The 24,778-nt window shown below is 36.2% G+C and overlaps 3 protein-coding genes across 6 annotated transcripts; 2 read left to right on the top strand and 1 right to left on the bottom strand.

Annotated features, from left to right (window-relative positions):
* The first annotated feature begins 7,130 nt into the window (after nucleotides 1-7,130).
* Nucleotides 7,131-17,133, top strand: ALY2 (ALWAYS EARLY 2). 4 transcript variants are annotated; one of them, XM_016350046.3, is made up of 21 exons: nucleotides 7,131-7,519; nucleotides 8,054-8,188; nucleotides 8,508-8,627; nucleotides 8,943-9,041; nucleotides 9,176-9,238; nucleotides 9,858-9,935; nucleotides 10,392-10,560; nucleotides 10,777-11,039; nucleotides 11,208-11,553; nucleotides 11,694-11,774; nucleotides 12,199-12,485; nucleotides 12,852-12,902; nucleotides 13,310-13,606; nucleotides 13,703-13,881; nucleotides 13,979-14,261; nucleotides 14,407-14,598; nucleotides 15,280-15,378; nucleotides 15,550-15,657; nucleotides 15,775-15,981; nucleotides 16,135-16,422; nucleotides 16,639-17,133. In XM_016350046.3, exons 3-21 carry the CDS (start codon nucleotides 8,523-8,525, stop codon nucleotides 16,807-16,809), a joined length of 3,366 nt encoding a protein of 1,121 aa, XP_016205532.1. In that variant the 5' UTR covers nucleotides 7,131-7,519; nucleotides 8,054-8,188; nucleotides 8,508-8,522; the 3' UTR covers nucleotides 16,810-17,133. The 4 variants fall into 4 exon arrangements, with proteins under 4 accessions (XP_016205532.1, XP_016205530.1, XP_016205531.1 ...); XM_016350044.3 differs by having other exon boundaries at nucleotides 15,550-15,690; XM_016350045.3 differs by having other exon boundaries at nucleotides 15,280-15,396.
* Nucleotides 17,134-19,932: 2,799 nt separating this feature from the next.
* Nucleotides 19,933-21,767, top strand: LOC148554672 (uncharacterized). Its single transcript, XM_088490430.1, has 3 exons — nucleotides 19,933-20,686; nucleotides 20,737-21,179; nucleotides 21,249-21,767. The coding sequence occupies exons 1-3, from the start codon at nucleotides 19,933-19,935 to the stop codon at nucleotides 21,765-21,767; spliced, it is 1,716 nt and encodes a 571-aa protein (XP_088346556.1).
* Nucleotides 21,768-23,136: 1,369 nt separating this feature from the next.
* LOC107646502 (uncharacterized) lies at nucleotides 23,137-24,342 on the bottom strand. Its single transcript, XM_016350684.1, has one exon. It carries the CDS (start codon nucleotides 24,340-24,342, stop codon nucleotides 23,137-23,139), a length of 1,206 nt encoding a protein of 401 aa, XP_016206170.1.
* Between the last annotated feature and the right edge of the window lie 436 nt (nucleotides 24,343-24,778).

Here is a 24,778-nt window from a genome sequence, read left to right as displayed (position 1 = left end):
TTATTACATGAAAAATGGGGTTTCAATTATTGATTTATAGAATAATGATTTGAGATATACATGTTATGATGTTTGGTGAGGAATATGTAATAGGCTATGCTTGCTGCCAACCCGTGTAAAATAGTGAATGTTTTCAGAAAAATGTCCCCTGAAAACTATAATTATCTTATGGTGGTGGTGGTATTGTTTTCAACTGTGTAAAATATGAAGAATTTACCAAATTACATTTTGTTAGGTAGGTATCTCTTCATTGAGTGACAACAAAATATAGATAACTTGGTGTTCAACAAGGACATTCAACTAGCGCATAACCAAAGTTTAATCAAAATCATCATCACGAAGTTCAGAAAACTGCATATTTGTGAATTAAAATGCCTAATGAAAACAAAACTTAAGCCCTATGCTGATCAGATATAAGGTTTAAATAAAAAACTTCATTCAGGCGATATATCGAGCATGTGGTGTGCAGCAAATTCAGACAGCGTGTTTAGTTCGATGTTGGCATCAAACAACCCAGAAAATTCAGCCACAGCAAACACATTCACTCCAAAACACAGAAATCATGTAACTTAACCTACCCAGATCACTAAAACATAATGAAAAAGCAATAAAAATAAAGAGAAGAAAGACAGGGAAGCAGGGAAAGGGAATTGAACCTGCGCTGATGAGAGGGAAGGACGAAGAAATTGGGCGAGGCGGAGGAGCGGCGGTCGCAGCGGCACAAAAGTTCGCTGCCCTTGGTTCCTCGCTGGACTGGAAGATGCGAAGCAGGGGCTGTTCGTGCAGAGACAGAGTGACTACGTGCAAAGGAGGGAAGAAATAGGGAAATTGAGAAGAAAATGGAAGAAGGATTGGGCGTTGCTGGTTGCCAGTGGTGTTTTGGGCGGACGGAGGCGGTTGGGCGGATTGGTTGGTGGCGTCGGGTTCAGTACGTGGTTCACGTTTCTCTCTCTGCTAGGGTATGCATAAGGGTGGTGAGGAAGAAGATGGAATGTCGCGAAGTGCCTCTATCGTTTCTCTCTCTCTCTCTCTCTTCTATATTCACCTGGAAGGTTCTTAAAAAAATTCAAATTAAAAATCAAAAGCTAGGTAAGCAGTTAACGTGCCATGTTGGCTTTTAACTTAACGGAGTTAACATTTTAATGACGTTCGGGTGCTATCGACAGACAGATCCAGCCTTTCATGGGTACAAAGTCACTTTTCTTCTTCCATGGGTACTTTTGTCAGCGTTCGTAAAGTTCATGGGTACAAATGGTAGTTTTTCCTATATAAATAGAAAAAGCAAGGCTCGAAATATATATATGAATCATATAAAGTAGTGAACACAAACACAAGCATAAAAACACTTCTCTCCACATATGTACTCTCATCAACATATGAAGTAGTGAATATATATGAATCATTTCAATTATATTGAGATAATAATATTAGTGAATATTAATACTAGAATTTTTTATTTACACTTTTTTATTTTATATTTATTTTTTTTCTTTATTTATCTATTTTACAACACGTTATCAACACAAGTCTCTGATCAAAATTTAGGAAGACGCAGGTAATAAATTTTTATTATGTCAAAATTCTCTCATCTTGAATTTAATGTTCTTGATATATTTGAAAACAACTATTTATTATGGATATTAGATGCTGAAATTCATCTCGATTCAATAGATCTTGAAGATACCATTAAGACTGAAAATAAAGCATCCCAAAAGAATAAAGTGAAAGTCATGATCTTCCTTCATCGTCATCTTGATGAATGATTGAAAAATGAATATCTCACACTAAAAGATCTTGCAGATATATGGAAGAACCTTGAAGAAATGTATAATCATCAAAAGACAGTGATACTTCCTCAAACCTGAAATAAGTTGACACACTTGCATCTACAGGATTTTAAATCCGTAAATGAATACAATTCAGCAATGTTCCGAATTAGCTCACGAATGAAATTATGTGGAAAAAAGATAACTGATAATGACATGTTAGAGAAAATTTTCTCGACCTTCCATGGCTCGAATGTGCTCCTGCAGCAGCAGTATCGAGAAAAAGAATTTAAAAAATATTCTGAACTAATTTCTTACATTCTTGTTGTTGAATGAAACAATGAATTGCTTTTAAGAAATCATGAAGCGCGCCCGGTTGGCGCCGCTCTATTTCCTAAAGCAAATGCGACAAGTTATAACTCCAGAAGAGGTAAATGGCAATGTTTTAATAAGAAAAAAATTATGGCAGGAAGAAAAAGTATGTTTACAATAAAGGATCTCACCAGAAGTGGGACAAAGAAAGAAATAATTGGTAAAATAAATCAACAGAGTAAATATTTCTGTTGTGGTAGAAAGGGTCATTGGTCGCATACCTGTCGTACCCCAATACACTTAGTTAATCTTTATCAAGCATTCTTGAAAAAGAATGACAAAGGAAAGGAGACAAAATTTATTTCAAATGATGTTGAAAATTACACCACTCATTATGAAGTATCTGATTTCTTTGAGGATCTTGAAGGAAATATTGGTCATTTAATCAATGATGGAAAAGTTTAATATTTGAGTTCGTTAAGTACTTGTGTAAATAAATAATGTAAAAAACTTCTTATTAACTTTTATTTTCTATGTATTTGAATTTCAAGTATGATATATATAAATAATGTTTAATAAAATATTAATGTTTGTGTTTAAAAATTTTAAAATCACTAAATATGTCAAGTTCTATAATAATAATAATAGTAAAATTTTTAATATATGATACTATGTACTGTGCTTCTTAAAAAAAAGTTCCAATCAGGAATACAATTTTACTGCGCGTGTATTTTTACTCATTTTATTATTATTTGTCTTTGAAGAAAATGGCAAGGACATATAATAAAAATCTTTGCCTTGCGGATAGTGCAAGTTCGTATACCATTCTCAAAAGTAATATATATATTTTACTCATCTTGTACCGAAAGAAGAATGTGTTAATACTATTATTGACTCAGGCAATGTAATAGAAGGTTCCAAAAGAGCTATAATTTTGTTTCTCAGAGAAACAAAATTCAGAGTAAATAATGCACTGTTGTCTACTAAGTCTTTAAGGAACTTATTGAAATCATGAGTACTTATATATCACAACTCATGATTTAAATAAAAAGGTTAATTTAAAAAAGTTACCCCCACTTTCATATAAGTTATATTATACTAAAATTAGTGCAATTGAATCACATGTCATTATTAACCAGAAGCATATTAGCCAAAATGAATTTATAATTTGACATGATCAATTGGGTCATCCTGAAATAACCATGATACAGAGAATTATTGAAATTCTCATGGACATTTATTAAAGAACCAAAAGATTCTTAAATCTAGTGAATTTTAGTGTGCTGCATGTTCTCAGGGAAAGCTAATTTTAAGGTCATCACCAGTAAAGATTGGATTTGAGTCTCTTGAATTCCTAGAAAGGATTCAAGATGATATATGTGGACCTATTCATCTATCATGTGGATCTTTTAGATATTTTATAGTCCTATTAGATGTATCTTCAAGATAATGTCACGTGTGTGCTTATTATCTTCTCGCAACTTGACGTTTGCGAGATTACTTGCTCAAATTATTCGATTAAAAGCACAGTTTTTAGAAAATTCAATCAAAATAATTCGTCTTGATAATGTTGATGAATTCGCCTCCAAGTTTTTTATGCTTATTGTATGGCCAATGGTATAAGTATTGAACATCCAATAGCTCATGTTCATACACAAAATGGACTAGCAGATTCACTTATTAAACGGCTCCAATTGATTGTTAGACCCTTACTTATGAGAATAAATCTCCCCACCTCTATTTGGAGCATGCCATTATACATGCTGCAACACTTATTCGCTTAAGGCCAACAAGTTATCACCAATTCTTTCTGAAAGAGATTAATCCCCCCGTCCATTTCATTAGAATAATCCATTTATATACCCCAAATACAAGAGTATAATTACGCTATAAATAGGAAAGCTAAACATACACTTAACAAAGATGATATACACAATCTGTTAGAATATATTTTTCATATATTCTAACACACCCTCGCAGTCGAAGCAGGAGGTCGCTGAATGTTGAGATTGTCCCGAAAATCCTCAAATAACACCAACGGAAGATCTTTGGTGAATATATCTGTAATCTGATAGCGCGAGGGGACGTGTAATACACAAACTTGGCCACGAGCCACCTTTTTTCGTATAAAATGTATATCCATCTCAATATGCTTAGTGCGTTGATGCTAAACAAGATTACCAACAAGATATATGGCACTAACATTATTGCAATACACTAGTGTAGCCTTCTGAATAGGACAATGAAACTCCAACAGCAAGTTTTACAACCAACATGACTCAGAAACCACATTGGCAACCCCTCAGTATTTAGCCTCTACACTAGAACGGGATAAAGTAGCTTGACATTTAGTGGACCAAGAGATCAAGTTATCACCCAGAAAGACGTAATAATCCGATGTTGAACGCCGTGTATCGGGGCACCCATCCCAATCAGCATCAGTATATGAAATAAGAGTGGATGTGAAAGATGGATAAAGATGAAGACCAAAATCCATAGTACCCTGAATCTAGTGCAAAATGCGCTTAAGAGCGTGCATGTGTTCCTCCCGTGGGTCATGCATGAATAAGCATACTTGTTGCACCGCATAAGTAATATCGGGCCTCATGAATGTAAGGTACTGAAGTGCCCCTGCAAGATTCATATAAAGAGATGGATCCTCAAAAGGTTTGCTCGTAGTAGCACTGAGCTTCAGTTTTGTATCTACCGGAGTAGGAGATGGCTTACATAATGACATGCCGGCTTGATCAATGATTTCAACAACATATTTCTTTTGAGATAAAAATAAATCACTTGTATGACGAGTGACTGCAATGCCCAGAAAATAGCTCAACAGGCCCAAGTTCTTCATAGCAAATTTCGAGCTAAGAAGAGATATGATAGATTGACGGAGCTCATCTGAAGAAGCAGTCAAAATAATATCATCGACATACAATAAGAGATAAACTAGAAAAGTAGCGCAGCGATAAACAAACAAAGAATAGTCTGAAGTACTATGAGAAAACCCAAGAGTATGGACATAGTCATCAAATCTCTTATACCAAGTCCTCAGAGCCTGTTTCAACCAATAAAGAGATTTCTTCAGTAAACACACATGATTAGATTTATTAGGATCCCGATACCCCAAAGGTTGATACATGTAAACAGTCTCCTTGAGTTCGCCATGTAAAAAAACATTTTTGACGTCAAGTTGATGAATTGGCCAAGCCTTAGAAAGAGCCAAAATGAGAACTGCATGAATAGTCTCCAGTTTGACTACCGAACTAAACGTCTCACCACAGTCCACGTCCACCTGTTGAGTTTTACCATTACCTACAAGACGAGCTTTATACCTCTCAAAAGAACCATCATATTTTTCTTTATGAGCAAAAATTCACATAGACCGAATGACATTAACATTTGGAGGACGGGGCACCGACTCCCACGTCTTATTATCAATAAGAACATTTTATTCATCATCCATAGCCAATTTCTAATTTGGGTCACGAAGAGCAGACACAGGATAACGGGGTAAAAGGGATTTAAATACTTATGCAAGAAGGTTGAAAGACTTCTTAGGCTTATAAATCCCATGTTGACTCCTAGTAACAGGACCTGTGGGTAGATTAGATTGAGAGATTGGAGTTGGGCAAGGAAGAGAGATAAGTGGGAGAGTGGAAGTAGAAGCTAGGCTCGGTAAGATGGGCTCAGGAGAGGTAGGAAAGGGTGCGACTGGTGAGTTTGTTGGAGTAGTGAAATGATGGACCACGTAAGGAGATGGCCCATCTTCCAAAAATCGATAAGTGTAATTTTAAGGAGTATATACCTTTGCAAAGGGAAATTGCGTCTCATCAAATAAGACGTGACAGCTAATGATGATTTTTCTAGATGACAAATCAAGGCATTTATACTCATGATGATGTAAAGGATATTCCAAAAAAACACAAGAAGTTGACCGGGGTTGAAGTTTATTTATGATTGTAGAGGGAATAAGAGGATAACATAAACACCCAAACATCCGAAGATGGAAATAAGAAGGATTCTTTTGATAAAGAATGCAAAGAAGAGATTGATAGTGTAATAGTTTATGAGAAAGAATATTGAGAAGGTAAGTTGCTATTTGCAAAGCATGATGCCAAAATAAAGGAGGAAGAGAAGCATGGGCTAATAAGTACAAACAATGTTGTTATGATATGTAATAAAAATTATAATTTCTAAATTCATAAATATTAAAGTCTTTATAATTATAAATATGTAATAAATATATTCATAAATTAAGTTTTTTGAAATAAAATAATAAAATCAATATTATCTAAAGTAAAATAAACATTGTCCAAAACATATAATTAAACATCTTTAAGTTTATAATCAATTAAACATAAAATATATTCAAAATATAACTTAAAACATCTTTAATTATCATCTTTATCTTCTTGTAGATCAATAACATCATAAAAATTTGTAAAAAAACGACCCTGACCATAAAAACGTTAGACTCGGCGAAGAAGCCGACTCCGCCCTGCCGAAACCCGCCAAATCCTACCGATTAGGCGGTGCGAGTTAGACAGATTTTTTAAGTTTGACGGTTTTAAATTTACAACCTAACCTATTTTTTTAGTAGGTTACGCAAGCCGACTCAGCAGATTTCAATCTGTTTGCCACCAGGGGCGGAGCTAGATGAAATATTAGAGGGGGGCCAAAAATATTTACACAATAAAATAAGATTAAAATAAAATTTTAAGAGGGGCTAAACTGAAATTTACATATAATTTATATGTAAAAAATTAAAATTAGGGGGGGCAATTGCCCCCTTTTAATGTATGTAGCTTCGCCCCTGTTTGCCACTCCTATTCAAATCTGATCCAAAAATAATACTGAATAAAAGTAACAAATATAAATCAAACAGAATATATCTCAGTTCGTACCGAATCAGTCTTGAACTCCCGTAGTGGCCCTGTGCCTTGGTGTTGGTGGGGATAAAAAGAAATTCCGGGGTCAAATTGACAATAAGCGAAAACCTTGGGGTTGGTGCGCAAACCTACCTTAAAGATGCAGAACCAAAATTTCAAATATAATCGTCTAAAACGTCAACCAGGACTTCCCTATGAGTCGCACAATCAAGACTGTCTAAAAGATACACCCGGGTACGTGTAGGGTAACGAGCAGCCTAATACGAAGGTGCATGGTTTCCCACAGTCCATAGACCGTCTTCATCCTTCACCATGATAATGATACACGCACTGCTTCAAAAAAACAAAAGAAAAAATATCATTTCAATTTCATTCATTGCATTTTGCATCCCTTAACCCAACCCAAAACCCAAACCATATATTGAGTTGGAGTTGGCGGCAATCGCTCATTCTTTTTTCTTTTTTCCCTTCTTTCTCATTCTCTCTCTAAACCCTGTCTGCCATCAAGTTTCTCTCTCTTCTTCTCGCATATGCTTCGAACCCTACAAAACGGTGAGAACCGCAGAGCCAAATTTCACTTCCCGATCTGTAATTTAGGGTTTGAGTTCCATGCAAAGAAGCAATTTGCAGCGATCTTTGCTTGATTTTAAGAGATTTGGCTTCTTGACTGTTTTTGCTGATAATGTTGCTGTTTTTCTTCGGATGAGCTTCTAATTTCTTTTCCGTTTTCGTTTTTCAAAAAAGAATAGCTCTTACGTTATTGACTCTTGCTATAATCTGTTTCTTCTAGCTCATTCGCGTTTGCGTTTTTCTTTCTAAGCTGCGTTATTTTGTTTTTCGTTTTCGGTGTGTGTTCGCGCTTACGATGCGATTGTGAGAATTATGGTTTGAATTCGGAGACGAGGAGCTTGATTACTCACTGGATATGTTTTATGTAGGAATCGAAACGAGTAAAGTTTTCTGCTTATCTTGCTGGATTTGGAAGTGCTTGATGTGTGTTTCAAATTATTGTACTGATTTTACGGATTTAAATTATGCTTACTCTCTCAGTCTGCTTTTAATTAAGTTTTTAAGTTTTTGGTGCAGGGTTCACGTATTTCAGATTCAATCTGATCTAAGCTGATGTTGGAGCTGGTGATCAATTAGAAGCAATTTTTGTCGGGGCAGAAGTGTAGTTCTTGATTGCAGAAGAACATTTCTACCTCGTGGAAAATTTCTAGTGTATGACTATAATTTATTTATGCTGTACTTTTCTTGTTTGTAAAATATGAGGGCAACAATAAGAGTGATAATGATTTGTTGAACATTTTTCTTCAAATTTGTTTGGAGTTAGCTATATCTTTAGTTGTATATCTCGTTGGAACAAGCAAGAAGGGTGAGGATTTTGGACGCATATAATGTGGACATTTATTGAATGGTTGTCATAGAGCAAAGTCTGTCTGTTATGTTGCAATTTTTTGCATTATTGATCAGTTTAATGGATGATTTTCTTAACTTGGCTTGTGTACTGATTTTTTCTCCCCCAATTAATTCGTTGCAGAAAGATAAAGAATTTATGGCTCCAACTAGGAAGCCTAGAAGTATGAATAAGCGATTCTCGAGTTTAAATGAGGTCTCTCCCGAGAAAGAGGGAATGAACTCAAATAAAAATAAGCAAAGGGTACGTTTCATTTTATTGCATTTATATTTTGAGGCAGGCCCCAATTAGGCAGGAGTATATGCAATGTGCCTTGCCATACTCCACGTGGTACGGTCAAAACAGCCGTTGTTACGTAAATAGCATGATAGTTGTTGGTCATACTTAACATTTAATGTTGGTTCATTAACTTATTGTTATGTATATGTATTTCACATGATGATAGGAGTTTACGTTTTGTCGTTTTCTATGTATAACTTTGATTAATTCCATTCCATTACACTACTTGCTTTGGCCATTGTTTCTTTTCTTGTTTAAAGCCTGACTTTTTTAATGCAGAAGAAAAAGCTGTCGGATAAATTGGGATCTCAGTGGAACAAAGATGAGCTAGAGCGTTTTTATGAGGCATATAGGAAGTACGGAAAAGACTGGAAGAAGGTGAGCTTCTGATTTGCTGTTATTTTGTCCCATCATGTTGCTAGTTCATTGGAAACTTATCTTCAAAAATTGACCATAGGTAGTAGAGTTATTAATACTATTCTCCATTCTGATTACTTTATTTGGATTTCCAGGTTGCTGCAGCTGTACGCAACAGATCTGTTGAAATGGTGGAGGCTCTTTACAATATGAACAGGGTATGGTAATATCATAAAAGTTAGTGGGCACTGTGCTGTTACAGGCCATGAAACTCATCATTATATACTCTGCTTCCTGATATATATATATATAGTGTGTTTTATTTTTAACTTTCTCATCTTATTTGGGCTTATTTAGATGACTTCTTCTAGAAAATGATTAAATGACTCTTGATTTACACCTATGGATGGCTCAGACTTTTGTTTTTCCTCCCCTTTTCCTCATCCCCTCCATGCTTGCTTCTTATATTAGATATCATCCATGATTATCAGTTCGTCTGATTGTAATTATTAAACCGCAAAAAGTGATACTCTTTCATAAAGCCCATGATCTTTATAGAGGATTGCCCCTCCTCAGACAAGTTGAGAGATTGGAAAGCTATGTCTCAAAGATAGCTCGTGTGATTTTTTTTTTGCTCCCGTATAGAGGACCTCTTAATCTCTATCTTGTTTTTTCCTTCTTTTATAAAATAATAATAATAATACATACATACATACATACATACTTCCTTCCAAGGTTCTTACTTCTGGTTGATGTGAACTGACTTTATTAATGTTGTTCAGTGCTTAAGTTCTTTCGTTTTTATGTGCCACTGAAACTACTTGTTGTAACTCTTAGGCTTACCTATCTCTGCCGGAGGGAACAGCTTCTGTTGTTGGTCTCATTGCAATGATGACAGATCACTATAATGTGCTGGTACGTCTAAAAGAGTTAGATTTTTAGATGAAGTTTATTGCTCATTTATGCTTCTGAAATTCCATTATCACTGTGACTTTTGCCTATTATTATCCAAAAGCAGCTTTTCTTCTGAAAAACACTTCTGCAATAGCAAAGATTCAGCTTTCAGAAAGAAGACTGGAACTCACAGTCTTTAAAACAATTTAAAACATCTGTTTTGGATATTGCCAATGTCCTGCCTTGTAGTATGATATTACCATATCTTTTCTTAAGCCGCTGTCATGGCAATAGAAGTGATGTAATTCATTGTTACATTTGGATTTGACCTCTGTTTGAGAATTAAGACTTACTGATTTTTGGAGAAGTTGATTTCTCCTGAGTTTGGTTTGGATTTTCTATTTTCTGCTCCTAATTGTTTCATTGGCGTCAATGATATGTTTCTGAGTTGCAATCTTCTGTGCTTGTAATCGACAGGAAGAGAGTGATAGTGAAAAAGAGAGTATTGATTCACCAGGATCCCGAAAACCGGTGAAACGAAAACGTGGAAAAATTGAGCTTGGTGCCTCAAAAGATTCTGTCCATACTCAGTCAATTGCTTCTAATGATGGTTGCCTCTCTCTGTTGAAGAGAAGACGCTTTGATGGTAGTTTCCCTTCGTTTTTTCTCTGGCACTGATATAACTTGACCATTATTGAACTCCTCATCCCTTCCAATGGATGTTAACTAGAATTGAACATGCAACTAGTTACTAGTATACTTCATTTCTACTTCATCAAAGTCTATATTTCAAATTTATTTTTCATACTATACAATGAATTATACAAAATTGATTAATGTCAATGGTTGTTCAACTAATCAGGTAGCCAGCCTCGTGCAGTTGGGAAAAGGACACCTCGTGTTCCAGTTTACTACTCTTATAAGAAAGATGAAAGGGAAAATTATGTTTCGCCTAATAAAAGAATGTTGAAGTCGGTCTTTGATGCTAATGATGATGAAGTTGCACATGTTGCAGCACTGGCGTTAACTGAGGCTGCAAAAAGAGGTGGCTCTCCTCAAGTATCCCAAACACCACACAGAAGATCACAGCAGAAGTTCTCTCCTGTTCAGAGCTGGGAAAGAATGGTATTTGACTGCTGTTCTGCATTTTGTCATCTGTTTGTATTGGCAATGTTATTGCTTCAAAAATAAATTTAGATTTTAAATTTGTGAATAAGAATAACCATTCAAATATAAGGTTATGTGGAATTTGATTTTTTGAAATTTTTTTTATGATTTTACTATGTCAACCAGCAACAATCTGGGACAGTTCCTGCCAAGTTTTATGACACATCTTTGGATGAGGAATTCATGGAAGGTAGTATAGAAAGCAGGGGTGCTGAAAATGGGGAACAAGCTAGAGATACTAGCTCCTTGAAGGATATGGAAGGTAGTGGCACAGTTGAAGTTAATCAGAAACGAAAAAAGGTATATAGAAAGAAAGAGAGAAAGGAAAATGTTGGAAACCATCTTCTTGATGATGGCGGAGAAGCATGTAGTGGCACCGAAGAAGGACTTAATTTTAGCTTGAAGGAAAAAGTTGATGTTGAGGTTACTAATGCAAAACCCCAGAAAAGGAGTAAGAAACTTTTCTTTGGAGGTAATTATGTCGTCACTAACATATCTATGTCGGCTGCTTGTGCAAAAAGCAGATGTATAAGTTCCGTTCTATACCTTGGGCTTGAGCAAGGTTAACCTTTTCACCCTTTTATAGTGACAATATTCACTTATTTCCTCCAGCTGATGAAAGCTCTGCCGTGGATGCTTTGCATGCTTTGGCTGATCTGTCATTAATGATACCGGCGTCTACTATGGAATCTGGTAAGTGTGGTGTTGCTTTCTGATATATTAACAGTAGCATGCAAAGAGAGACAAGACGACATAGTTATATCCAATAAGAAAAATTTTCAGTCTCTAGCATTTTTGTTGTCAATGCAATTTTTTATACTTCTATTCACTTAGTTTGGAATGATTTCCTCGTTATGGTGCATTTTGATGACCCAATTGCTTGAGACTGAGAGCATGATAGTCTAGAACAAGAAAAGAAGCATGCAATTTCTAAGTTCTTCACATTGGAAGGCATGATTATTTATTTGTACTTTTGACTTCATATTAGTTTGGATGAATTTTTTGCATCTTTTATATTATTCAGGCACAAATACCTTGAACTTCAACCTACTTGTTGCTACTTTTGCCCATGTTTATTGGTTTATTAATCAATGTTTCCTCTCCCTTTTCCATCTAGAATCATCTGTCCAGTTGAAGGAAGAAAGAACAACTGTTGATAAAGACGAAAAGCCTGCTGTGCCGGAAGTCACATCAACCAGCCAAAACAGAGATAAAAGTAAACTTAGTTTGAAACAGAAGGTCGTTCCTTCAGTTCGTGGAGTTGAGCTTTCATCATCCAGAAAGTCTAAAGTTGGAAGGACAACAATAAATGATAAGGAAAGTAAGGCTCTGTTTGAATCAAAAGAGCTGCTTCCCACTGATGATAAAACATGGAAAAGAAAGCGCAAACCCATGGTTCCAAAGGTAAACACAATTTGTAATTCACAATTTATGCTAGTCATAAGATTTTACAAAAGTAGATTTTGATTAAGTAGATGTGTCATAATGATGTAGAAGGATGATCAGGATTTATAACTGCTGCTTTTCTTTCTTAATGTATAACTATTTATAATGGCACAGACAATCTCTGTCTATGTTACATGCTTTATTTTTTTGTTCTTTTCTTTTGAATTGCTATTATTTAGTAATGGCGGTTTTCAAAATCAGAATATAATTAGAATACCACGTGATTTTGTATCCCTCTATGAAACAATGATCGGATATTATATTTGACTTTCTTTAGTTCCTCAGTTGAATTGATTGCACCTCTTATCTTTTTGTGGCTCTCAGCTGGCCAATGCAAAGCATGATTCTGATCCAAATGATCCATTAAATGATGAGGTATGGAAATCTTTATACATTTATTGTTTTTGGAAGCATACTTGACCTTTATAGTCTATTACTTTATTGAGGTGGCAGGGATAAGTAGTAATAGTTTTATAGTCTTATGCATATGTCTGTTTCGTGTTATGCTTAAAGTCTAGCTTTATTTAAAAGAATGGGGATTCAACATGGTTCGAATTATAGACTCTTTAGTTAGAGACTCTGACACCATATCATGAACCATCTCTCCTAAAAGTTTAATCTGTTATGTAGAGGCACAGTGGTTAGAAGTTATTCTCGTCCTATTTGGCAACGTGTTAATTGTCCCAGAAAATTAGGTTGATATATATACTCTATTATACTATAAAAGATGCTTGGTATGTATTCATGTTGTACTTGTTAAAGATATTTTGCATGCCTTGTAGGCTGTAGATGAAGAGGACAAACCATTGATTAAAGGAAAGCACACTGGTCAGACATCCACTCCAGCAAAGCAAAAGTCAGTAAGATCATCAGAAAGTTCTCTGTGTGCTGACCAGAAGGATTTGATCGTATCAACTGCAGAAGTTCAACTTGTTAGTTTACCAACTAAACGAATTAGTAAACGTAAAATGAGTTTGCCGAGAACATTTATACCCAAAGAGAAGTCTTCTGAGAACAAATTAAAAGGTCAACCTAATAAGTATTCTAGCCCACCCCAAGATAAGGCATCAATTCTAAAGGTAAAAGTTTTGCTCAATTTAAAGTATTTAGCTCCTGAAGCTTAGAGGGATATTAATATCTTCTTTTTTTCCCCTTTTCTAATTTGTTACATGCAGGAAAAGCTTTCTAGTTGCTTGTCATCTTCTATGATTCGCAGGTGGTGTGCATTTGAATGGTTTTATAGTGCAATTGATTATCCATGGTTTTCCAAACGGGAGTTCATGGAGTACTTAAATCATGTTGGACTAGGGAATATCCCAAGATTGACTCGTGTTGAATGGAGTGTCATAAAAAGGTATGAAATTCAGATGTGGCTTGCATATCTACTGCAAATTTTTTAAAGTGGAAGTATATAATGAGAAAAACATTTGACACTGCATTTGTCTCTGCAGTTCCCTTGGCAAACCTCGCAGATTCTCTGAACACTTCCTTCGAGAAGAAAGACAAAAGCTTGAACAGTACAGGCAATCTGTTAGGAAACATTACACTGAACTGCGGACTGGTATCAGGGATGGACTACCAACAGATTTAGCTAAGCCTTTATATGTTGGACAGCGAGTAATTGCTCTTCATCCAAAAACAAGAGAGATTCATGATGGAAGTGTGCTTACAGTTGACCATGACAAGTGCAGGGTTCAGTTTGACCTTCCTGAATTGGGTGTTGAATTTGTCATGGTAACATGATCTCTTATATTCATCATTTCATGCCTTTTCTTTTTCCCATACTCTAAGAGGTAGTTTCAAATAAGTCCAAAATGTTTCTTCCTCGCTAAATGTAAAAATTTCTTGAACCTTCTAATGAGTAGAATTTTGCATGCAGGACATTGATTGTATGCCTTTGAATCCATTGGATAATATGCCAGAAGCTCTAAGGAGGCAGGTTGGTGCTTGTAAATTCCCTTGTATAAGTAAAGAACCACAAATGGATGGAATTTCAAGTTTTGGGGGCTGCCTGACATGCACTTCAAGCAATCCTGTAGAGAGAGCACCCAATTTGGCTAAGCAGGAAAAGGTTAGTTTGCCTATTGATAATGAGGATCAATACCCTGGTTGAGTTTTAGATGTTCTTTATCCCTGATGATATGGTTATTCCTTTTTCCTTCCTATATCACCTACTTTTCCCTTTAAAATAAAGATTTTTTTATTATTATAATATATTATATACTCCATTTATCTCTCATCTTTGGCAAGGTGAGGGATTCCAGTAGCTTTTTTTTTTTTATGTTTTTTGCTAATTAAGTTTTCTTTGGGTTACCCAACAACACTACATAATTAGCAGTTTGTAGGGTAGATCCATAGTTGCAACTTAAAAATTGTTTACTTTGTTTGACTGATGTAACAACCTTCAAGTAATATATTTTACAATTGTTTCTCACTGATACATTTGACTGAATGAAGTCTATCAAAAAACAGTTAACTGGATGAGTTAATCACTACTTGTTTTTCTTGTTTCCATAAAATCAGCTAATGTGAATAGAAGTGTTGGCAACCTATCAGACACTAATAGGATACATGTTTGGCCTTGGTATAATACTTGTGGGTAGAACTATAAAAATTAGGTGTTTGTTCTATGGTATTTATTTCCCATGCTTTTCCACGTCAGCTGATTTTGCAGGTTTTACATGATATGTCCCAGAATTTTAAAATTTTTTTTACCTTCCTCAAGGTTTAATTATTTCAACTCTATATGCAGCAAGCAGTGGGTGCTCAACCATGTAACATGACAGACCATCAAACCAAGGAAGCTAACATACATGCCCTTTCTGAGCTGACACGTTTTCTTGATAAAAAGGTCTCCATGGGCATAAATGTATATTTGTTTCCATGCAGTAATTTTGGAACTCTTATAATTCTCCCTCGTGGTTCATTTAGGTGCTTTATTGGCATCTATTTGGATCCATCTGTATGTAGATTTCTTTTGCCTATTGATAAGCTTGTTGACTCTCTTGTGGCAATCTTACAGGAAATACTGTTAATGGAGCTTAAAAATAGCAACAATGCCATATTGGAGAACCAAATTGATAGTGGCAGCTTTAAAGATTCAGAGGCGCTCGGGAAACATTATGCTACGGTACTTGTACAGCTAAAGGAAGCCAGTGAACAGGCATGTGGCTTCCATGGGTTATTATTTATCACAATATTGTCCTTTGACATCATAGTAACTTAAGATTGATTATTTCATTCTCAGGTTTCTAATGCTCTGCTTCATCTGAGGCAACGTAATACTTACACAGGAAACTCCCTACCACTGAAACCCCAAGCAAATTTAAATGTCCATGATGGCCTTCCCGGTATGTTGGATGGTTCTCTGGCTCAAGAGTTAGGATCAACTGTTATTGAAATTATTAAAGGATCCAGGGTAAAAGCACATGCAATGGTGGATGCTGCATTTCAGGTATGGAGAACTAGACATAAAGTCAGATGTAATGAACTAGCGATTTTATCCTAAGATCCCTGAACCCTGGTTGAATACATTTTATGTCAACTTTGTTCATGTATTACCTCAAGCTATGTGTTTCTAAAATTTGTACTTGATGATGTTATTCAGGCCTTAGCTTCAGTGAAGGAAGGCGAAGATGCTTTCCTCAAGATTGGACAGGTATTGGATTCTATCAATTATCAGCAGTTGGCCCACAACACTTCCTTGCCTGCAATGAAGTCCCAAGAGCAAGGGAATGGAAGTCTCGATAACCATACTCGATCAATTTTCTCTTCATCTGAGCCTTTACTTAATGATGTATCTGGTCAAAAATTGCGTAATGATTCTGACAAAGTAGACGCTCAAATTCCTTCTGAACTCATCACTTCCTGTGTTGCCATATTGATCATGATTCAGGTAATTTAGGTTATAACATGCATCAACTTATCATTTCCAAATGTGTTAAACATTTTTCTTGTCATACGTGTCCAGAACCTGGACACAAATTGTTCGTGTGGTCTTGAGTGAACATCTCTTTCTGTTAACCGTTTTGCCTTTCAACTTCAGCTGACGTTTATTACCATGTTTCTGAGAATACTAACCACATTTTTGGATACTGTTTCTTCAACGCAGACTTGTACTGAACGACAATATCCTCCATCCGATGTGGCTCAGATATTAGATTCTGCTGTCACCAGCCTGCATCCATGCTGTCCCCAAAACCTTCCAATTTACAGGGAAATTCAAATGTGCATGGGAAGAATTAAGACCCAGATTTTAGCTCTCATCCCAACATCCACATGAATTGTTGAGTTTCTATGAGTTGTATGTATATAGGATGCTGAAATATTGCTTCGAATGACATAAAGTTCCGAGCCAACCTTGTAACTTATGGCTGTTATATCAAGTCAAGGTCAACAAGGCCAAGCGGTGGATTTAGGGAAAAGAATGTACTTGACCACCCAGGTGTTGTAATTTCTTTGTATCTAAAATAAATTTTTGTTTAGCTAGAATAGCTTTGGAATTGGGATATTCTTTTAGCCCTAACAAATAACAATGGCGGGCACCATTTTCCTGGCTCGGATGGGAATTTTACTTTGATTGAGTAATATACATTTATTTTATGGATTTCGGCACTTGAATTGAGTGGCATTTTAGGAACGTACGCTGATAAACATAAGATTATAAATGAGCAAGGATGAATTTATTTTTTTCATGAAGGATTATAAATATTTTTTGTTTTTTTTTTTCAAGACACTTATGATTTTAAATTAAAGATTCAACCTTTATGTAAATTTATATCATGTATTGTAATAATACTAGTTCTTTAATTGTCTCTTCCAAAGTTCAAATTTTTATTCTTTGACCACAATTTTAGAGAACCAAATTTAAGTTCAAATTTTTAAAGTAATTAGCCAATAAAATGTCGCTTTAAAACTAAAAACTAGTTTATTCACCCTACTTACCCTACTTAAATTTTTTGTTTTCTTGCGAGAAATTTAATTCTTTCATCCTTGTTACTTTTACGGGAAGGAGAAATTTCCCTAATGAATCAGTCTAATCATCCTCTAAGCTATTTCGAGAAAACAACAATAATATTAATATACGGAAAAAATTTTACGTTTTAATTTTTTTTCCCCCTCAATTAATTGAAATCCAACGCTTCCCATCTATATATCTATCTATTTTTATTATATAAAAATTTATGTCAATTTTTGTACATTAAATTTAAGTCATTTTTATTTTTTTAATAATGTCACGTCAATATATTTACTTACTTGATAAAATTTAAAAATCAACCAATCAAATTTTAAAAAAATTAAAAATTAAAAAAATAAAACCATAACTCCCATAATTAATTAATTTATTACATATTCTTATTTAATAAAAATATAAATATTAATTAAATACAATAAACATCTACATTAAAAGTGTCATAATAATATTATCATAACAAATTTTAAATTACAAACTATTCAAATTCCATATTATTTGACATACTTATATATCATGCATTTGACTCTTATTGCTATTACTTTATTTCACATTTCGTAATTCGCTTATGAAAAATATTTACACTAACAAATGAAAAAGAGCCTATTTATTTAAAAATGATTCTATTAAATAATTAGGTATAAAATAAAAATATTTATTATATTTTAAAATAAATTTATGAAAAAAATACTCTTATTACTTTTACTATTTATACTTTTTTATTATTTTGTCATACTTTTCATATAATTATATTTTAAGATCTTTATAATTATACTTATTTAAATATGTTATTTAAATTAAAGAATTAATTTTGATCATTTTTCAGCACTATTTTAAGTTTATATTACACGGGAGATTGTCTGATAGAGTAAGTTAAAAATATTAACAGATATTTTTATTTTATGCTATTTAAATTAATTTTATTAAAAATAACTTATTCAATATATATACACACAATACATATTCTAAAGATTTTTAATCCTATTATTATAGATGTCATTAAAAAATTATATGCACTAGGAGAAGAACAATGTCAAAGAAAAACCTATAAAAAATACAAAAAATAAAGTTTGTCTCACAACATAAAATATTATTAACATATATTTTTACTTTATGCGATTTAAATTATTCTTATTAAAATAGCTTATTCAATATATTATATATACACACATAATAAATATTCTAAAAAAATTTATTTTATTATTATAGATGTCATTGAAAAATTATATGCACTCAAAGAAAAAGAATAAGTAAATGTCAAAGAAAAACCACAAAAAATATATTAAAAAAATAAGTTTTTGATTCAAATTATAAAAAATTTAATCAAATTCTATCAAATTATACCTATCATAAATTTTTTTTTATCAAATTATAAATTACTAACTCAATAATTATTATAGATTCAAAATTAAATTAAAGATTTTAGATCAAAGTGCTACAATATCTTTTTTGCTATTTGATAGAGAAGTAAAAAAATTATTGGGTATAGCTACCTTAAATCTAATTACACTCCAAGATAACAATGACACTCAAATACTATCCCAATTGAAAAATTTATACACTTTTATACTTATATTTAAAGTCAAAGTAAATGATTTTAACTATATTCTCAATAATACATTATTACTGTTCCGTCTGTGATGGCCGAGGTCGATGATCTTTAGGCGAGCACTTGGATACGCGGCTGAGTTATGCGTCGTTCAAGCGTAACGGTGTGATTTTGGCCTCGGTCCTCTGAAACACGGCGGCGGGAGTACCTACACAAAGCACTCCGACGCTCAAGTAAGTGTGTGAACAATTAGTGAATAAAGAGTAATAACTAGAAGTGAACTTAGAACCTGAGTCTTTCTGAATTAGAGTGGTCAGATTTATAGGTGTTTTGGGTTTGTTAGTGAGCTTTGTTAGTTCCGATATTCCTGGTTAGTGCCGTTATGGATATCTCTTGGGAGTGTGGAGACGTGATTGAGTAGTGTGTTCAGTTTTGGAGATAGCTTTTTGGGAGGCAGAGTTTGTTTGTTCTGTTTTACTTGTTTCCGACCTTTAGGGTCGGTCTGTAACTGAACTCAAATGCCGATTATTGCGTGGTACACATCATAGCCCCCCAGGTCGTCTAGCGTTCCGTATAGGTCGGTAGGCGAGCTTTTTGTCTTTCATACGTGGCTAAGTTTGTTTTGAAAAAATTTGAAAAGGGTTTTACTTGTCTCTTCGCAAGTCGTGTCATCTTTATTGCTCCTTATTGCCGTTTTGGTTTCCCACGTTTGCTAGTGGGTGTTGAATTAAATTACCCACTTTGTTAGTGGGCTTGCAATAATAGTTATTTTCTTTGTTTTGGAAATTACGCTGTTTGTTCATAATCTTCTTATCTTCGCTATGTCTTCGAAAGGTAAGCGTTTCTTGACTCTTCTTTGACTGTTCGTCTTTGTATATTCTTTCATGGCGGGAGAGAAATTAAAAGAAAAGTTGAAGGCTGTTGAGGTTAGGGAAGATGATCCCTATCACTGGGTTCAGGATGATGTGAAGACTCGTTCATCTTCCTTCATTAGCATCGAATCCCTTTCTGATTTGAGGGGCGTAGATTTCGTGATGGGAGGTTCTGGTGTTGTTGTTGAGTTTCAGCCCTGCTCCAGTAGTGATAGGGTTTGTGAGAGAAGGGGTGACTGGGAGTATTTCTATATGTATACTCCATGCATGGTTGAACTTGGGGTGAAGTTTCCCTTTTCTTCTTTTGAGTGTGACGTCCTCACTCAGCTAAACTGTGCTCCGTCACAGTTGCACCCAAATTCTTGGGCATTTCTTCGCGCATTTCAATGTCTGATGGAATTTCTCTCCTTCCCTTGTTCGCTGTCTTTGTTCTTCTCTCTTTTTCAGGTAAAGGGGGTTCGTAAGGGATTGTGGGTTTGTTTCAGTAGTTTTTCGGGTCAGTCTGTATTCCTTCTTTATAAGTCCTCTTTCAAGAACTTCAAATCTCTTTTTGTCAAAGTTCGTTCGGCCGAATCTGAGTATCCTTTTTATTTGGATGATGAGCTGAGTGAGAAATTTCCTCTCTACTGGTGCTCTAAACCGACTCAAATCCTTGAAGCTTCTGAGAGGAGTGAGGAGGAGGAGTTTGTGATGAACTTTCTTGTTGAGAGTGTTGCTGCTGGGGAATGCTTGTCTATTCCTGATATTTTGCGTTTATATGATTCAGGTGATAATGAGGGTTTAAGGGCTTATATAGGTAATGTTTCTGATGTTTGTTGTTAAGTGTTGGGCATTTGCCGAGTTTATCTAATGTTTGGTGGTTTCTTTCAGGTGGCCGAGTTCCTTTATTGGATCCGAACAAGCTGCAGTCTTTTTTGAACAAGAAAAAGGAGAAAGGGGTTGGAAGTACTGGTGATCGGAAGGATGTTGGTGAGCAGGCTTTCTCGTCTGTTGCGCATCCTGCATCTTCGTTTAAAAGGAAGAGGGATGATACTTCTTTGGAGGTTATTTCTGAAGGTGATCATGAGGTTGTGGGTGGTAGTGGACTTGCCTTTGATCGACAGAAGAAGCTTCATGGCTTCATTGCTGGTTCTAGTTCGCATTCCCTTTGGAGCGAGCAGTTTAACTTTGTGGGGCTTTCTGAGAGGGCCTCGCAGTATCCTGGGGATATGCTTATGACTCGCCGAGCTGGTATGGAAGCGCTTGGTAAATTTGTTCAGGTACGTCTTGTTTTTTGTTTCTTGTTCTTTCGATCTTTTGCATTGTTCTTATGTCAGAAATGCTCGTAGGTGGTTGCTTCTCGCTTGCTCTGTATTGGTCGGACTGTTGAGTGCGTTGGGGCTGAGCATCAAGAAGCTATGGACAAAGCTTCTACACTAGAGAAGTCATATACAGCTCGGATTGCTGATTTGGAGAAAGGTGTGAAGGAAAAAGATGAGGTCGCTACTAGTGCTGTGGCTAAAGCGAAGGAAGCTGAGGATGAGGTTGTTCGTTTGAGGGATCAGATCCGTTTGTTGCAAACTGAAGTTAAGGAGCATGATGTGGCCAAAGGTCGGCTTACTGCTCGTGTTCATGAGCTAGAGGAAGCGGGGATGGAGATGTTTTCTTATGGTTTTGATCGTGCTGTGAGTCAGGTTGCTTTGCTAGCCCCTGAATTTGATTGCGATAAGCTTGATATGACAAAAATAGTTGTAGGTGGAAAATTGGTTGAAGATGGTACTGCAGAGGAGCATGATGAGAATGCTCCTTCTTATTTTGTTTTATGTAATGTATTTATAACCTTTGTTGTTTTGACTTTGACTGTCTGAACTTTAGACCTTGTTGGTTTTTTGAACCTTGTATGGTATTTGGCCGATGTTTAGGCCGGTTTGATGATATTTGGTGGTTTTGTTTAATAGTATGTTGTTTTGTCATTGTTAAATTTTGCTTTGGAGGAATTTGTCATGTTTCATTGGATGTATAGGGCGTCCGGCCTCATTAAAACCCTCCTTAGGCAAAACCCTTTTTTTGGGAAAAAAACTCTAAGGGGGAAAAAGAGTACCTTCATTCGCAATTGTACACAAACTATGATATATACATTTTGAGTGAAGAGATGTTCCATTTTCCTATCATGTCATTGCCTTGTAGCGTTTGGAGTTGATATGCACCCTTACCGAGCACTTTTGTTACACGGAAGGGGCCTTCCCAGTTTGCGGCGAGTTTGCCATGTGTTGGAGGTCGCCTAGCCTCTTCTGTTCGTCTGAGCACTAGGTCGCCCTCCGTGAATGTCCTCGGTACCACCTTCTTATTGTGTTTCCTTTCCGCGATTCTTTTTTGGGCTCTTTGTTTGATGGCAGCGATTTCTCTGTCCTCTTCGGCTAGGTCAAGCTCGGTATTCCTGGCATTTAGGTTTTGTTGTTCGCTATATAACTCGGTCCTTAACGTCGGTATTCCGACCTTAATAGGTATCAATGCTTCTGAGCCATAGACTAGCTTGAAGGGTGTTTCGCCCGTAGTGTTATGCGCTGTGGTGTTGTAACTCCACAGTACTTCGGGTATGAGTTCGGCCCATTCTCCCTTTGCATTGTCGAGCTTCTTCTTTATTGCCTGCAACACAACTCGGTTAGCAGCTTCGGCTTGCCCATTAGTTTGTGGGTGTTCCACCGAGCTAAAACGATGCTGGATATTAAAGTTCTTTAGGAATAATCCGAGCTTATTGTCTGTGAACTGTCTACCATTGTCTGATATTATTTCTTTTGGAATTCCAAATCGGCATATTATATTTTTCCAAATAAAGGATCGTACCTTTTCGGCTGTTTTCTTTGCTAAGGGTTGTGCTTCTATCCATTTTGAGAAGTAGTCTATGGATACCAAAAGGAATTTTACATGTCCAGGTGCTGTTGGAAAAGGGCCGAGGATGTCAAGTCCCCACCTGTGGAAAGGCCAGCTTACCTCCATGCTATGTAGTATCTCGGCTGGCTTTGTTGAGATGGCCTCATGTTTCTGCCACTTGTCGCATGCTTTGACCTTTGCTATGCAATCTCTCTTCATGGTCGGCCAGTAATATGCTGTTCGGATTATTTTTGCGGCGAGAGCTCGTCCTTCAATGTGGTTTCCACATACTCCTTCATGAACTTCGTTCATTACTTCTCTGGCCTGGTCTTGGTCTAAGCATCTTAGTAGTGGTTGTGAGAAACCTCATCTGTATAGCTCCCCTGATATTTTCGTATAGAAGCTTGCCTTACGTCTGAATTGTTGAGGGTGGAGCTCGTCTCTGGGTATGATACCTGTACATATGTATTCAAGAAAAGGTTTCCTCCAATCCTGGAGGTGGTTAATGTTTTCGATACATAGTAGGTCAATGCTCGGTTTTGTGAGTGTGTGTTGTGATAATGTTGATGTTTGTGTATCCGCCCTCGTGGCGGCGAGTTTAGATAGTATGTCTGCCCTGACATTGTGTTCTCTGTGTACATGTAATATAGTGAAAGAACTGAAATTTGAAATTAGATCCTTTGCTATGAGCCAGTATTGTTCTAGCAAAGGGTCTTTTACCTGGAACTCTCCTCGGATTCGTTGGACCACCAGGAGGGAATCGCAATGTGCCATTAAGTTCGTCGCTTTGTGGCTTAGGGCGAGCTTAAGTCCCACTATGAGGGTTTTATACTCGGCCTGATTGTTGCTTGCCGAGAAGTGAAATTGGAGGGCTTGCTCGGCTACCACCTTATTTCCCTCCTTTAAGATTATGCCAGCCCCGCTTCCTTCTCGGCTTGACGCCCCATCCACGTGTAACTCCCATGTTTCAATATGATCGTCTGGGGTCATATCTGTGATGAAGTCGGCGAGAACTTGTGCCTTGAGGGCTGATCTAGTCTGAAACTGAATATCGAACTCTGAGAGTTCAATTGACCATTTGGTCAATCGTCCTGCCAGCTCTGGTTTTGTTAATATTTGCCTCAATGGGTGATTTGTTCTTACTACTATTGTGTGGCTTTGGAAATAGTGTCTTAGTCTTCTTGCCGTGACCACGAGTGCCAGGGCGAGCTGCTCTATTTTCGGGTACCTTTGTTCCGTAGGTTGCATTACTCTGCTGACGAAGTATACCGGCTGTTGAGTCCTTCCTGTCTCAATGACGAGGGCCGAGCTTACGGAATGATTGGAAATAGAAAGGTATAAATATAGAGGCTTGCCGACCTCAGGTCTTTGTAATACGGGAGGTGATGATAGAAGGGTCTTAAGTTCGGCGAACGCCGTCTCGCACTCTGGTGTCCATTGAAATTGTTTGTTTTTTAAGATCGTCTGGAAGAATAGGTGTGACCGACTTGATACCGCGGGTAAGAATCGAGAGAGAGCGGCTATCCTTCCTGCTAGTTGCTGTACTTCCTTTATCGTCTTGGGGCTTGTCATGTTGAGTATAGCCTTGCATTTCTCAGGGTTTGCTTCTATTCCTCTGGAAGTCAACATAAATCCTAGGAATTTTCCTCCTTGGACTCCAAAAGCGCATTTTTTCCGGGTTCAATCTCATATTGTATGCTCGGATCTGTTCAAATATTTCCTTGAGGTCGTCGCAGTGCGCCCGATCTTTAGTGGTCTTGGCGACCATATCGTCCACATAGATCTCAATGTTCTGACCTATTTGATGTCGGAATACTTTGTCCATCAGACGCTGGTAGGTTGCACCTGCATTCTTTAGGCCAAATGGCATGACTCTATAACAGAAATTACCGTGCTCAGTTATAAATGCTGTTTTGCTTTGGTCTTCTGGATGCATTAGAATCTGGTTGTACCCAGAGTATGCATCCATGAAGCTCAAGCTGTTAAAACCTGAGGCGTTGTCTACAAG

Source organism: Arachis ipaensis, chromosome B6, assembly GCF_059453495.1.
Source record: "Arachis ipaensis isolate K30076 ecotype BB chromosome B6, ASM5945349v1, whole genome shotgun sequence".
Lineage (NCBI taxonomy): Eukaryota > Viridiplantae > Streptophyta > Magnoliopsida > Fabales > Fabaceae > Arachis > Arachis ipaensis.
This window is presented reverse-complemented; position numbering and strand designations above follow the sequence as displayed.